Genomic DNA, 17,035 nt, shown 5'->3' on the forward strand with positions numbered 1-17,035 from the left:
CCTGTCTGCCAGACAGGTCCACACAGGGGGACCATCTCCCCATCGCTCTGTGTGTGTCGACGTGTCTGGCTGCCAAAACTAATAACGTCGGCAATAACACTGATCTCCTCAAGTCTTCCCTTCTCTCTAATTGTGCTGTATACTAATACACTTTGATTAAACACACACACGCTTCTCTAATTGTGTTATGTCTCTGGTATCTCCATCTCCCTCATGTAGAAAATTAGCAAAGCAAGCCGTTCTGGAAAACGGGCATGACAACCTGATAGAGATGGATGTGTTCCCTCCCGCGTGCCACGAAGGTGCCTATGGGGATGGGTACGTGCCTCCATCTCAGTCTCTCCGAGTGTCCATCCCCTCCGCTTGTCGTCCTCCTCTACGCATGTGTAACCCCTGGCAACACTGAGCCGAATACAAGCGCACACACAGGGGGATTAGCATCACGCACATGTCCAATCCCATGTACATTTGTTTTCCACAACTTTATTGGTGACACACTATAAGACAAGACACTGGGTAGAAAGCATGCCTTGGGGTCGTATTGTAACGCTATTGGGATGCAAGCCTTTGTAATCGTACTGCCTTCTTTGGCCTACCAACCCTCTCACATAGATTCCCTCAGTCTTATCCCGGACTTCACCCAGTGTGTCACAGCAGCAAGACGTTACCATGTAATGGGATGGAAGGCTCAGTGTTGTCTGGATGGTTCTAGAGCTAGAATCAGCTCTGTATGTCCCATTGTCTGATGTGTCCATGCTTGTTTAATGTCCGTGTGCTTGTCTAAAGCAAGACAAAAGACACTATTAAATCAGTCCTGTTTTGGCAAATTGCTTACCTTGGCTGTCTGTTTGCTAATCCAAATTGGGCTTTGGCATGGTTGGCGAGTGTCAAAAGGGGGAGGGATGAAGCTTACATTTGAAAAACATACAGGGATGGGTTTTGTCAGTTCTGGCCCGCACTTAGTTGGGTTTTAGTTGTTTTCCGTAAAGGAGAGCTACTTCCTCGAGGAAGGAGCAAACTAAATTGAAGACGGACACGTCACCTCTGAGGGATTTTTAAAGTGTTAAGTAATCACTTCCCTGGTTTTAATATCCATTCTTTCTGCTACTCCGACACTTATCCCTGTTCATCGGGGTGTGGATCTACAACTTCAAATCCTCCCCTCCCCTCCACCCTCCCTCCCTGCCTCCCTCATACTCAATGTTACATGTACTGAGATCTACTTCACAATCAGAGAAACAGCTTTACCTGCATGTAGTGTATGCTTGTGTGAGTGAGGGTGCGCGAGCACACACCACACACACGCACATTCTCTCATTCTCATGCACACACACAAACAAGGGCATTCACGCACCCTCTCTCACACACACACACACACGCACATTCTCTCATTCTCATGCACACACACAAACAAGGGCATTCACGCACCCTCTCACACACACACACACACAGTTAAGCACCCTCAAACACACTCCAGGGTCTGATTGGAAACTAGAGTGAAGCCCTCTGTCCTCTGGCTTGCTCCCTGGTTCAATCAATGAGCAGTGACACACACACACAGTCTCCAGTAGAAACACACACTAATTAATTTGATTAAAATAGCTGACCTTGGTAATTACCTCAAGCCAGCTGGTCTCTTAGGTAATCCTACTTGTACTGCAGGAAGGGGATTTTTTATAAAAAAATACAACCGCAGTCCTTGTATGTCTTTCCATAACATTTTTGGAATGCTCTGTCTGTTCTGTGTTCATATGCTTCCTATTTTAGACTTCACAGGTCTTCAAGTGTTTGTTTGTTGTTAGTTTAAACTAAGTGTCTCGTTCATTTGCTACTGTAGCTGTTACTTTGTTTGTTTTAAACGGGAACCTCAGAAACCTGGTCCCAGATCTGTTTATGCGAGCTTGTCAAAGAATGACCATTATACAGGAGTTGGGTATACAGCACAGACAGATCTGGGACCAGGCTAGAAATGTGTAGCCGATGTAGATCCATTCCATCTCCTACTTTGTCCAGTCTCCATTCTCACCTTCCTTCTGCCTCCCTCTCTTTCTTTCTCCTCTCCTCTCCTCTTCTCCAGGCACTTCCTCTTCAAGACAGGCACCGGCACGACCCCTCTGTTCAGCACGGCTACTCCAGGCTACACCATGGCAACGGGCTCCGTCTACTCGCCGCCCACGCGGCCCCTACCCAGAAACACCCTCTCCCGCTCCGCCTTCAAGTTCAAGAAGTCCTCCAAGTACTGCTCGTGGAGATGCACTGCTCTCAGCGCCGTGGGACTGTCCATCCTGCTGTCTGTCCTGCTCTGCTATTGCATAGGTAGGATAGTACTGCTACAGTGTATGCACCTACACTCACACTTACTCTGTAGTGGATACCTTATACAGATGTAGGATCTTAATTTGAACACTCTTTTTTTACTGCGAATTTTCCTGAATGCAGATGAGCTACATGATTGACAAATTCACTGATAACCCACACTAACACGTGGTTACATTAAGAGTATTGCACTTTTTATGTAGCCTTTTTCGGTCAAAATGATGTAAAAATTTAAAAATCCTGTTGCTGCAGGATTATTTTGCTGCGACAATACTGGTCAAATTAAGATCTAACATATGTAGGTAACCGTTGGATCTGCTGTGAAAGTAATTTGGGTAACCATTCAGTAACCATCGCACACTGTAAGGTTACCTCAGGTGACAAACTCCAATGTTTTAAAACCACACTCCCCCAAATCTAGCATCTACCACATCAAACGGGTACATAAGGTTTAGACCAAGCAGTAACCAACCACAGCTGTCTATCGCTGAGGCCCCAGGGCTCTTCCGCTTTACTTTAGTTTACATTCCTTCCACAGCGCTGTAAATGCCAATCTGATAGCGATAGCATTTCCTATCACTGACATTGGACACGCTCAGCCTTAAACAAGCACAGTGATTGCTCAGGTCTTTGATTATAAACCCTGAATAGTTTCAGTTTCCAGCTGGCGCAGAGGAGTATTGTTGACACACACACACACACACACACACACACACACACACACACACAGGAGTGTGTTGCCACAGTACCCCGATGCCTCTATCCAGTTGTTGTGACTAGCTGTGATAGATAGCAAATGCAGCAACTATTGCTCATAGAGAATGTGTGTGTGTGTGTGTGTGTGTGTGTGTGTGTGTGTGTGTGTGTGTGTGTGTGTGAGAGAGAAATCTGACTGTATTATTCACCATGCACTACATTCAGCTATAGCGGGAAGGAACTCTCTGCCCCCTCATCCACTCTGTTGGATCTCTGCTGTAGAGACAAATCACATGTTGTTTATCACAGGCTTCATAAACCACAGGTGTAGACCAACAGTGAAATGCTCACTTTACAGGCCCTTCCCAACAATGCAGAGAGAAAGAAAATAGAGAAATAATAGTAATTATACAAGTAATAATAGATACACAATGAGTAATGATAACTTGACTATTTACAAGGGGTACCAGTACCAGTCTATATGCAGGGGTACGAGGTAATTGAGGTAGATATCTACATATAACTAAGAATAAAGTGACAGATAGTAAACAGTAGCAGTTGATGTGTAGGGGTATGAGGTAATTGAGGTAGATATCTACATATAACTAAGAATAAAGTAACAGATAGTAAACAGTACCAGTTGATGTGTAGGGGTATGAGGTAATTGAGGTAGATATCTACATATAACTAAGAATAAAGTAACAGATAGTAAACAGTAGCAGCAGTGTATGTGATGAGTAACAAAACGTTTGTGCAAAAAGGGTCAATGCAGATAGTCTGTGTAGCTATTTAACTATTTAGCAGTCGTATGGCTTGGGGGTAGAAGCTGTTCAGGGACATGGTTGGTGGATCGGTACCGCTTGCCGAGGGAGAGAGAAAGGGAGGGAAATTAATCATGTTGATTCAAACACACTCGATAACTGGAGCTAGATAACTGGACTCTCTCTTTCGCCTGCAGACACACACACACAGTGGGTAGGAACAGTAAGCCCAGTTGACCGTTTGTAGTGGTCAGTCCAGAGTGATGGATCTAGCCCTGCAGCTGTCCAGAACAGAACAGGAAGCCCTCACACCTCAGTGTGGACTATAGAGCTGTGAGACTTAGAGACTGACTAGATGGACGCTGCCATGTTATCTGTCTGCTGTCCACTTAGCAGCACTTGAGCAGAACCCCCACCCCCCTTCTCTCTCTCTGTCAATACAGAGGCTAATGGGCCTCTGGGCCTGTCCGTCACTCAGATAGTGTGAAGGAGGACACACACTCGTGCACGCACACACACGCACACACACACACATAGGTGCATGCAGTGCTCTCTCTTTCTTACACACACACACACACACACACACATACACACACACACACACACACTTACACACACATACAGTTGAAGTCAGAAGTTTACAATGGACAATGACCCCAAGCATATTTCCGAAGTTGTGGCAAAATGGCTTAAGGACAACAAAGTCAAGGTATTGGAGTGGCCATGACGAAGCCCTGACATCAATCCTATAGAAAATGTGTGGGCAGAACTGAAAAAGCGTGTGCGAGCAAGGAGGCCTACAAACCTGACTCAGTTACACCAGCTCTGTCAGGAGGAATGGGCCAAAATTCACCCAACTTATTGTGGGAAGCTTGTGGAAGGCTACCCAAAACGTTTGACCTAAGTTAAACAATTTCAAGGCAATGCTACCAAATACTAATTGAGTGTATGTAAACTTCTGACACACTGGGAATGTAGTGAAAGAAATGAAAGCTGAAATAAATCATTCTCTCTACTATTATTCTGACATTTCACATTCTAAAATGAAGTGGTGATCCTAACTGCCCTAAGACAGGGAATTTTTACTAGGATTAAATGTCAGGAATTGTGAAAACTGAGTTTAAATGTATTTGGCTAAGGTGCATGTAAACTTCTGACTTCAACTGTACACTAGAACTCACAGAATACAAACCCTTTGCCTCCACATCCGCTATTCTGAACCGCCAGTGATTCACATAACCTCATCCTCACCAAGGAAGAAACATTATTAATATGTCATGCTGCCCAGTAGGCTTGAAATGAAGGAAGAAAGACCCTGAATGACCTGTTCAGTGCAGCGACAACAACACGTTCTCTTCCTACCAGAAAGCTAATGATGGAATCCAACCCAGCAGGAAATGGTTGTGGTATCAGTGGGGTGTCAGCGGGCTGTGGGTGTGTGTGTCCGTGCGTGCAGTGGCGTGCATACACACTCCGCCCTAGCGCCACTCATTCCAACATTTATGTCCGGACCAGAACCACAGTAGGGCGCCCCGCCAACCAAAGCTAAGTTATGGTAAAATATGGAGAGCTAATCTCTACGGCTCCCTGTAGGGGACAATCATTATCATCCACCCTCAGATTGAGTTTCTCTGTAGCCTTTTATCTGAATACGTCGGCTTTGGTGGAGGACACTGTTGTCTTTCTACAAACCTCATTATGTGTTTCTGTAGTGAAAAACACACATGCTTACTCAGTGGTCGCCTCATACGGAGTCAGTCCTGATAATGAGCTGAAAGAACCTTAATGAAGAATTCATGAGACCATGAAGACAGTTATGAGGAGATTTTCGACACACACACACTAAACACACACACACTAACAAACACTAACTTTAAAACACACACACACACACTAACTTTAAAACACACACAGACACTAGCACACACTAACTTTAAAACACACACACTAACAAACACTAACTTTAAAACACACACACACACTAACACACACTAACTTTAAAACACGCACACACACACACTAACTTTAAAACACACACACTAACTTTAGAACACACACACACTCACTTTAAAACACGCACACACACACACTAACTTTAGAACACACACACACTAACTTTAAAACACGCACACACACTAACTTTAAAACACACACACTAACACACACTAACTTTAGAACACACACACACTAACTTTAGAACACACACACACTAACACAAACTAACATTACAGTTTATTCCAACTGCTTACACAAGTTTTCAAAACTGTCTCCTTTTTTTCAAAACTCTACACACAATTCCCAAAACTGCACACACAAAATGCAAAATGCCTCACATCTCCTTCAAAATGTAACACTGCATTCAAAATGCCATAAACACATGTCAGAATGAAGCGTTTGCATCAAATGGCAAACACTGCTTTCATAATAGTACATTTTTGGATATAGCATGTAAACACTGTTGTTCTAAATCTAAAGCTCTTTGGTCTTTCATAGGCTTATATCTACATTTCAATAAAATGTTCTACAGTGAAAGTAATCTGCTGAGAGGGGTAACAAGTACACTGTAAACACCAATGCAATGTAGAAACAGAAAATATTTATTAGGCCAAACATTACTGTTGTATACAGTAGCATACAACAAAACCATAAACATATGTAAACCAAAAGTATATTCTTTAGAATACAGTAAAGAACACAATTGTGTGTGTGGCGTCCCAAGGGGTCAGTCCAGGAATTGGTGGGGGGGGGGGGGGGGGATCACCAGTGCTAAGCTACCCTTCATCTCTTCTCTGGCCTGAGTCTGGCCACAATACTTCGTCCACATCACAGGATACGTTTTCTCTTGCCAAACATCGAGGGAAGTATCTCCTAGCATGGCGTATCCAACCTTGGACAGAGGCAACCTCTATGTCCCCACATAGACCATATTTATAATTGCAGTCTCTTGTACATCTGTAAACAAGTGTCCTCGTCCTCCATGATGTCTTTGCCTTTCCACTCTGTACAGAATTCAAACACAGTATGTGTTCAGCATAGGAACTGTAAACAAAGTACAACAAAATGTAGTACAGCATGATAACCAACCTCATTCATTCAATGCAGTGCAGTAAATGGATGGCTTAGAGTTACAAATGTTTATGCAATACTATGAAGTCATACGTATTTTACAGTACATTACTGTAATGCTAAAATAGTCATTAGATAGTTGCATACCTGTTCTCATTTCTGAAGGTTCGAATTATGGACGCCACTGTAAATCGATTCAAGTTGGGCTCGACTCTCAGTCCAGCCTCTCTCATGGTCAAACCGTGGTTGATCACATGATCAACACATTTTGCCCTAATCTCATTAGAGATGCCTCTCCTTCCTTCTCTTCTTTGCCCTCATCCTCTTCCTCTCCCTCCTACTCCTCTTGCTCTCTGTTCATTGTTGGCATCCATTGTTCAAAACAGGTAATCTGACCTTTGACCTATTTATAGGCCTATACTACAGTAAAGCAGTGATTGGTTAGTGATCAGTTAAGCTATTAGTGTTTGCACATGTGAGGAGTGTGTGTGTGACCTGGTGAATAAGTGTAGCATTTTGATTGGTTGTGTTTGGAAAAGGAAAGCAAGTCACTTCCTGTTATATTTTTGTGTTTTAGGTAGAGAATTGTGTGTAGTGTTTTGTAAAAAGTGTTTTATGCAATTGACAACTGAGTCAAAGGCTGAGAAATAGCTTATGGTTTTGGATATTTGGTGTGTAGTTTTGCACTTTGAGTGAGAGGTTTCAGAAATCGTGTGACATGAAAAGATTTTGTGTGTAAGCAGTTGGAAAAAACTGTAAAACACACACTAACACACACTAACTTTAAAACACACACACACTAACACAAACTAACATTAAAACACACACACTAACTTTAAAACACACACACACTAACACACACTAACTTTAAAACACACACACTAACTTTAAAACACACACACACTAACACACACTAACTTTAAAACACACACACACTAACTTTAAAACACACACACACTAACTTTAAAACACACACACACACTAACTTTAAAACACACACACACTAACTTTAAAACACACACACTAACACACACACTAACACACACGTTTGTGCAAAGTGTTTTCATTATCATTACCGTGTGTGTGTGTGTGTGTGTGTGTGTGTGTGCAAAGTGTTTTCATTATCATTACCGTGTGTGTGTGTGCAAAGTGTAAATAAATTTAACAAATGTAACACATTTAATGTGCGTGTGTGTGTGCAAAGTGTAAATAAATTTAACAAATTTAACACCAACACCAACCTTGTATGGTACTTCGGCACAGAGGACTATGACTTTCCTGTCACCAAATGCTGGTAGCTTTAAGGTTGAGGAGGAGCAATAGACAGTATATTAGAGCCTGTCATGAATGACCACTCAACACACTCTGACAGATTCTCAAATGACACCCTATTGCTTATGTAGTGCACTGCTTTTGACCAGGGCCCGTATGGCCCAATGTAGTGCACTATGTAGGGAATAGGTGCCATTTGGGACATGAGACTCATAAGGCATGTATTTCTCTCTGTAGCTGTGTTAGTGGAGAATAGAGTCTCATAAGGCATGTATTTCTCTCTGTAGCTGTGTTAGTGGAGAATAGAGTCTCATAAGGCATGTATTTCTCTCTGTAGCTGTGTTAGTCTCATAAGGCAGAATGTGTTAGAGAATAGACTCATAAGGCATGTATTTCTCTCTGTAGCTGTGTTAGTGGAGAATAGAGTCTCATAAGGCATGTATTTCTCTCTGTAGCTGTGTTAGTGGAGAATAGAGACTCATAAGGCATGTATTTCTCTCTGTAGCTGTGTTAGTGGAGAATAGAGACTCATAAGGCATGTATTTCTCTCTGTAGCTGTGTTAGTGGAGAATAGAGACTCATAAGGCATGTATTTCTCTCTGTAGCTGTGTTAGTGGAGAATAGAGTCTCATAAGGCATGTATTTCTCTCTGTAGCTGTGTTAGTGGAGAATAGAGACTCATAAGGCATGTATTTCTCTCTGTAGCTGTGTTAGTCATAAGGCATGTATTTCTCTCTGTAGCTGTGTTAAGAATAGAGTCTCATAAGGCATGTATTTCTCTCTGTAGCTGTGTTAGTGGAGAATAGAGACTCATAAGGCATGTATTTCTCTCTGTAGCTGTGTTAGTGGAGAATAGAGTCTCATAAGGCATGTATTTCTCTCTGTAGCTGTGTTAGTGGAGAATAGAGACTCATAAGGCATGTATTTCTCTCTGTAGCTGTGTTAGTGGAGAATAGAGACTCATAAGGCATGTATTTCTCTCTGTAGCTGTGTTAGTGGAGAATAGAGACTCATAAGGCATGTATTTCTCTCTGTAGCTGTGTTAGTGGAGAATAGAGTCTCATAAGGCATGTATTTCTCTCTGTAGCTGTGTTAGTGGAGAATAGAGAGGCATGTATTTCTCTCTGTAGCTGTGTTAGACTCATAAGGCATGTATTTCTCTCTGTAGCTGTGTTAGTGGAGAATAGCAGGTATCTGTGATCCAATATCCTGTCTGCTCAGTCTATACATGTCCACACAGCAACCAAGGAGAGCGACACACACACACACAAACATACAGACACACACACCCACAAACACACATACACACAAACATACACACAAACACACACAAACATATACACACAGAGATTTTTCTTATCTCTACACGAACATGCTTTCACGTCTTTCTCTACGTCTCTCACACACTATATTTCTCCGTCCCTCTCTCTCTCACTCTCCCTCCCTCTCTCACTCTACATCTCTCTCACACTCTCCCCATCCCTCTCTGCCAACCTGCTCTTAATTATTTAAGACCCCACTTGGATGGATGGAAAAGGTTGATGGTAGTTAGGCCAACACACACACACACACACACACACACACACACACACACACACACACACACACACACACACACAGTGCTACTGTAGGTAAAGGGATGTTTGGGGTTAACACCTGGAGATGCCAAATAGATGGTAGGGGTCTTGTTCTGAACACTTTTCCTCTCCCCCTTCTCTATTTCCTCACACTCTCCTCACACCCTTCTCTCACTCTCTCTGTCTCTCATCCCTCTCTGTCTCATCCCTCCCTCTCTCTCTCCCCCACCCCTGAAAACACTCTCGTCCTCCCCAGCCACCCATAAATACTGCATTGCTTTTCACATATACAGAGGAACACTTTCAGACACATTGGATTTACAAAGAGACCTGGGAGGAAAGATATCACTTTTACTAGTTATGTCATCAGTTGTGTAACTGAGAGATGGGAGAGAAATGCATGACTTCTTCCTATCATGGCCTACTTTTAAATGCAACATTTAGATGCTAGACTATTTTATGCTAGGAGTGAGTTCCTATTTCTCGCTCTGTTTCACCTTTGTTCTTTCTTTCTCACTGAATAGGGAAGTTCATTGTTGTATGTTTTTTTTAAATCAAATAAACATTTGATTGTGTTCGAATATTTTACTGGGCTGTGTTGCTTTGGGGACATTTTATTTTCGGGCGAAAAACAAATTCAGGACTGACAACAACAGAAATGCATGAATAGTGCAAAAGGAGGACAGCAACACGGTGTGCTTCAAACACTTGAGAATGGACCAATCAGAACTGGGTATGATTTGTGAAAGGTGCTGAAATCAATCGTGGCCTTGAACCTCCCTGGAGAAGTTGACATGATTGTGGTTGTGGTTTTTGTTATTGTTGTTGTTTTGGTTGTCGTTGAGGTTGTTGTTTTGGTTGTGGTGGTGTTTGTAGTGGTTGTTGTTATGGTTGTTGTGGTGGTTATTGTGATTGTTTGAGAGTGTAAGGAACATGGCAGAGGGATGGGCTAACAAATAGAGCAGACCATCAGTAGTTTACACACACACCCCCGCACACTCTCTCACACATGCATTTGGCCTCCCTAGACACTAATAGAAAGCATGGTCTGTCAAAAGCATCTGCTTTCTCCTTGTGGGTACTATGATTGACACGTATACACAGACAGCTCTTACACACAGGCAGGCAGGCAGACAGGCAGACAGACAGGTCTGTGTACATGTGTGTGCCAATTCCCACCTGTCTCTCCCTCACACACCAGCTCTCCTTATCCCCCATTCACTCGTCACTATCTTCAACTGGGGCCATGTACACCCATCTGCAACAACAGATGCACACACACACACACCACCAAAAACCACATACACACAAACACCACCAAAAAACAACATACACACACACACCACCAAAAACCACACACACACACACACCACCAAAAACCACACACACACACACCACCAAAAACCACACACACACACACACACCACCAAAAACCACACACACACACACACCACCAAAAACCACACACACACGCTTTTCTCCAGCGGGAAATAAATGGCCGAAATCTCAATGGGCTCTTCTCCCCGGTGTAGCCCTGTGTGTGTTAACAAATCTCCCATCTTTCCAGAGTTTTGGGAAGAATTCTCCTGCCTGATTTCTCATTCATAGAATTTCGGCCCTGGGAATCATTCCGGAAAACACTGACATCCCATATTTTCCCTGCTTTGGAAGCATTAGACTGAAACCTTGGTTAGGTGGTGTCATGGTGCACATGTCCATGACTTGTAGACAACGACACTGAAACAAATGATTGGTTGAAGAAAGACTCTTTATTGTATCTCTTCAAGGTAAAGTCAAGAGTCCTGAAACCAAAGACAAGGTGGGATTGAGTAGCGCATTCCGTTTGCCAGCAATACTTTGACTTAAGGCGCCAAAGTCGAGTGTCTGTTGTGCACGCCACTTACTAAAACAATGTAACTTGTTAACAACGTTTCTACCGTGTATAAAGCGGCCCATTTAAACGTACATACTCCAGTAATGTGAAATATGTTACTAGCATTACAATCTAAGTGTTGATAGAGTATAATCATATCATTTAACCGACCTCATGTGTTTATCTGAAGCGCCGCGCCCTTGTTGAAGTGCCGGTGTGCATGACGCATGAGGCAAATTAGTCTACGAGTCATCGAGGAACATTTATTGGTTGACGGGAATAACCAAAGTGATGAATTGTCGCCGGGGTGAATTACTTCATGAATGTGTATTGTGACTTAAAGTAGAAGTTATGGCACAAGTTATTGAAGTGTGTGTGTGGCTTCCGGGTTGGAGCGAGCAGTCGCATACGCACTTCAGTCTGCAGGTAGTATAACTTTTCATTACATTTCATTACATTTCATTATAGTACAACGGTTTGATTTGTCTAATCTTAGCAATTTCTTCTTAGCTAGCTACATAGCCGTCTTTGTATCAAAGATAATTGCGTAATTATCGTATTTCGTCGTCCTAACGTAGCCTACACTGCTATCTGCCCAGTAGCTAGCCAGCTAGCTAACGTCCACCGTCTACCGTATAGCAGCACTGTAGTAACTATTACCCTCAACTGAACGACTTGATTAGTGTAGTGTTAGCTAGCTACATAGTTGTCTTTGCTGTCTTCGTATCCAAGATAATTGTGTAGTTTAGAGTTTGTAGTTTTAGAGTGATTATCTTAATTTACCGAGGTTAGCTAGCCAGCTATTTGTCGTCCTTAACGTAGGAGACACTGCTAGCTAGCCAACAGCTAGCCAACGTCTACCGAATAGAACTTAACAACCCGGTCGCATTCCGCCTCGCTCCACAGGTAGTATCACATTTTCATTTAATTTTCATTACAGTACAACGGTTTGATTTGTTTGATCGTAGCTAGCTACATAGCTAGCTACATAGCCGTCTCTGTATCAAAGATAATTGTGTAGTCTAGAGCGATTTTCTAGGTTACCTAGCCAGCTATTGTCGTTCTTTTAACGCAACGTAACGTAATCAACACTGCTAGCTAGCCAGCTAGCCCCCGAATCAACAACGCAGCCACTGCCAGCTAGCCTACAAAGTCAACAACGCAGCCACTGCCAGCTAGCCTACTTCAGCAGTACTGTATCATTTTTAATCATTTTAGTCAATAAGATTCTTGCTACGTAAGCTCAACTTTCTGAACATTCGAGACGTGTAGTCCACTTGTCATTCCAATCTCCTTTGCATTAGCGTAGCCTCTTCTGTAGCCTGTCAACTATGTGTCTGTCTATCCCTGTTCTCTCCTCTCTGCACAGACCATACAAACGCTCCCACACCGCGTGGCCGCGGCCACCTAATCTGGTGGTCCCAGCGCGCACGACCCACGTGGAGTTCCAGGTCTTCGGTAGCCTCTGGAACTGCCGATCTGCGGCCAACAAGGCAGAGTTCATCTCAGCCTATGCCTCCCTCCAGTCCCTCGACTTCTTGGCACTGACGGAAACATGGATCACCACAGATAACACTGCTACTCCTACTGCTCTCTCTTCGTCCGCCCACGTGTTCTCGCACACCCCGAGAGCTTCTGGTCAGCGGGGTGGTGGCACCGGGATCCTCATCTCTCCCAAGTGGTCATTCTCTCTTTCTCCCCTTACCCATCTGTCTATCGCCTCCTTTGAATTCCATGCTGTCACAGTTACCAGCCCTTTCAAGCTTAACATCCTTATCATTTATCGCCCTCCAGGTTCCCTCGGAGAGTTCATCAATGAGCTTGATGCCTTGATAAGCTCCTTTCCTGAGGACGGCTCACCTCTCACAGTTCTGGGCGACTTTAACCTCCCCACGTCTACCTTTGACTCATTCGTCTCTGCCTCCTTCTTTCCACTCCTCTCCTCTTTTGACCTCTCCCTCTCACCTTCCCCCCCTACTCACAAGGCAGGCAATACGCTCGACCTCATCTTTACTAGATGCTGTTCTTCCACTAACCTCATTGCAACTCCCCTCCAAGTCTCCGACCACTACCTTGTATCCTTTTCCCTCTCGCTCTCATCCAACACTTCCCACACTGCCCCTACTCGGATGGTATCCGTCCCAACCTTCGCTCTCTCTCCCCCGCTACTCTCTCCTCTTCCATCCTATCATCTCTTCCCTCTGCTCAAACCTTCTCCAACCTATCTCCTGATTCTGCCTCCTCTCCTCCCTTTCTGCATCCTTTGACTCTCTATGTCCCCTATCCTCCAGGCCGGCTCGGTCCTCCCCTCCCGCTCCGTGGCTCGACGACTCATTGCGAGCTCACAGAACAGGGCTCCGGGCAGCCGAGCGGAAATGGAGGAAAACTCGCCTCCCTGCGGACCTGGCATCCTTTCACTCCCTCCTCTCTACATTTTCCTCTTCTGTCGCTGCTGCTAAAGCCACTTTCTACCACTCTAAATTCCAAGCATCTGCCTCTAACCCTAGGAAGCTCTTTGCCACCTTCTCCTCCCTCCTGAATCCTCCTTCCCCCCCCCCTCCTTCCTCTATGCAGATGACTTCGTCAACCATTTTGAAAAGAAGGTCGACGACATCCGATCCTCGTTTGCTAAGTCAAACGACACCGCTGGTTCTGCTCACACTGCCCTACCCTGTGCTCTGACCTCTTTCTCCCCTCTCTCTCCAGATGAAATCTCGCGTCTTGTGACGGCCGGCCGCCCAACAACCTGCCCGCTTGACCCTATCCCCTCCTCTGTTCTCCAGACCATTTCCGGAGACCTTCTCACCTCGCTCATCAACTCATCCCTGACCGCTGGCTACGTCCCTTCCGTCTTCAAGAGAGCGAGAGTTGCACCCCTTCTGAAAAAACCTACACTCGATCCCTCCGATGTCAACAACTACAGACCAGTATCCCTTCTTTCTTTTCTCTCCAAAACTCTTGAACGTGCCGTCCTTGGCCAGCTCTCCCGCTATCTCTCTCAGAATGACCTTCTTGATCCAAATCAGTCAGGTTTCAAGACTAGTCATTCAACTGAGACTGCTCTTCTCTGTATCACGGAGGCGCTCCGCACTGCTAAAGCTAACTCTCTCTCCTCTGCTCTCATCCTTCTAGACCTATCGGCTGCCTTCGATACTGTGAACCATCAGATCCTCCTCTCCACCCTCTCCGAGTTGGGCATCTCCGGCGCGGCCCACGCTTGGATTGCGTCCTACCTGACAGGTCGCTCCTACCAGGTGGCGTGGCGAGAATCCGTCTCCTCACCACGTGCTCTCACCACTGGTGTCCCCCAGGGCTCTGTTCTCGGCCCTCTCCTATTCTTGCTATACACCAACTCACTTGGCTCTGTCATAACCTCACATGGTCTCTCCTATCATTGCTATGCAGACGACACACAATTAATCTTCTCCTTTCCCCCTTCTGATGACCAGGTGGCGACCGCATCTCTGCATGTCTGGCAGACATATCAGTGTGGATGACGGATCACCACCTCAAGCTGAACCTCGGCAAGACGGAGCTGCTCTTCCTCCCGGGAAGGACTGCCCGTTCCATGATCTCGCCATCACGGTTGACAACTCCACTGTGTCCTCCTCCCAGAGCGCTAAGAACCTTGGCGTGATCCTGGACAACACCCTGTCGTTCTCAACTAACATCAAGGCGGTGGCCCGTTCCTGTAGGTTCATGCTCTACAACATCCGCAGAGTACGACCCTGCCTCACACAGGAAGCGGCGCAGGTCCTAATCCAGGCACTTGTCATCTCCCGTCTGGATTACTGCAACTCGCTGTTGGCTGGGCTCCCTGCCTGTGCCATTAAACCCCTACAACTCATCCAGAACGCCGCAGCCCGTCTGGTGTTCAACCTTCCCAAGTTCTCTCACGTCACCCCGCTCCTCCGCTCTCTCCACTGGCTTCCAGTTGAAGCTCGCATCCGCTACAAGACCATGGTGCTTGCCTACGGAGCTGTGAGGGGAACGGCACCTCAGTACCTCCAGGCTCTGATCAGGCCCTACACCCAAACAAGGGCACTGCGTTCATCCACCTCTGGCCTGCTCGCCTCCCTACCACTGAGGAAGTACAGTTCCCGCTCAGCCCAGTCAAAACTGTTCGCTGCTCTGGCCCCCAATGGTGGAACAAACTCCCCTCACGACGCCAGGACAGCGGAGTCAATCACCACCTTCCGGAGACACCTGAAACCCCACCTCTTTAAGGAATACCTAGGATAGGATAAAGTAATCCTTCTCACCCCCCTTAAAAGATTTAGATGCACTATTGTAAAGTGGCTGCTCCACTGGATGTCATAAGGTGAATGCACCAATTTGTAAGTCGCTCTGGATAAGAGCGTCTGCTAAATGACTTAAATGTAAATGTGTGTGTGTGTGTGTGTGTGTGTGTGTGTGTGTGTGTGTGTGTGTGTGTGTGTGTTTGTGTGTGTGTGTGTTTATGTAAAACCGTTGTTTATTATATATGTCCATGGGAAATTACTCATTTATGGTAGAAATGTGTTTTGGGGCTATCATGATGGAACATTCCTAGTTGAAGGGAGTTCCTGGAAAGAGTACTTAGGTGCTCAGTTGGCTTTTGCCTGGGAGAGAGCAGGCTGGACAGGTAATAGGTTGGCTAGAGTAGAGTTATACCTGGGAGAGAGCAGGCTGGACAGGTAACATGTTGGCTAGAGTAGAGTTATACCTGGGAGAGAGCAGGCTGGACAGGTAACAGGTTGGCTAGAGTAGAGTTATACCTGGGAGAGAGCAGGCTGGACAGGTAACAGGTTGGCTAGAGTAGAGTTATACCTGGGAGAGAGCAGGCTGGACAGGTAACAGGTTGGCTAGAGTAGAGTTATACCTGGGAGAGAGCAGGCTGGACAGGTAACAGGTTGGCTAGAGTAGAGTTATACCTGGGAGAGAGCAGGCTGGACAGGTAACAGGTTGGCTAGAGTAGAGTTATACCTGGGAGAGAGCAGGCTGGACAGGTAACAGGTTGGCTAGAGTAGAGCTGTACCTGGGAGAGAGCAGGCTGGACAGGTAACAGGTTGGCTAGAGTAGAGTTATACCTGGGAGAGAGCAGGCTGGACAGGTAACAGGTTGGCTAGAGTAGAGTTATACCTGGGAGAGAGCAGACTGGACAGGTAGCAGGTTGGCTAGAGTAGAGTTATACCTGGGAGAGAGCAGGCTGGACAGGTAACAGGTTGGCTAGAGTAGAGTTATACCTGGGAGAGAGCAGGCTGGACAGGTAACAGGTTGGCTAGAGTAGAGTTATACCTGGGAGAGAGCAGGCTGGACAGGTAACAGGTTGGCTAGAGTAGAGTTATACCTGGGAGAAAGCAGGCTGGACAGGTAACAGGTTGGCTAGAGTAGAGTTATACCTGGGAGAGAGCTGTCTGGGCAGGTAGCAGGTTGGCTAGAGTAGAGTTATACCTGGGAGAGAGCAGGCTGGACAGGTAGCAGGTTGGCTAGAG

The 17,035-nt window shown here is 45.4% G+C and overlaps 1 protein-coding gene across 3 annotated transcripts in view; it reads left to right on the forward strand.

Moving 5' to 3' along the window:
- The window catches only part of LOC115146713 (teneurin-3), a 339,724-nt gene that overhangs the window by 193,173 nt on the left and 129,516 nt on the right, over nt 1-17,035 (forward strand). For 2 of the 3 annotated variants that reach the window (XM_065003929.1, XM_065003930.1), the window contains one exon: nt 2,078-2,316. In XM_065003929.1, coding sequence (XP_064860001.1) covers nt 2,078-2,316 — 239 coding nt within the window. Of the gene's footprint in view, nt 1-223; nt 319-2,077; nt 2,317-17,035 lie in introns of those variants that run through there. The other variant, XM_065003931.1, reaches the window with a different exon arrangement.

This window comes from Oncorhynchus nerka, linkage group LG18 (genome assembly GCF_034236695.1).
Source record: "Oncorhynchus nerka isolate Pitt River linkage group LG18, Oner_Uvic_2.0, whole genome shotgun sequence".
In the NCBI taxonomy this organism is placed as follows: Eukaryota; Metazoa; Chordata; class Actinopteri; order Salmoniformes; family Salmonidae; genus Oncorhynchus; species Oncorhynchus nerka.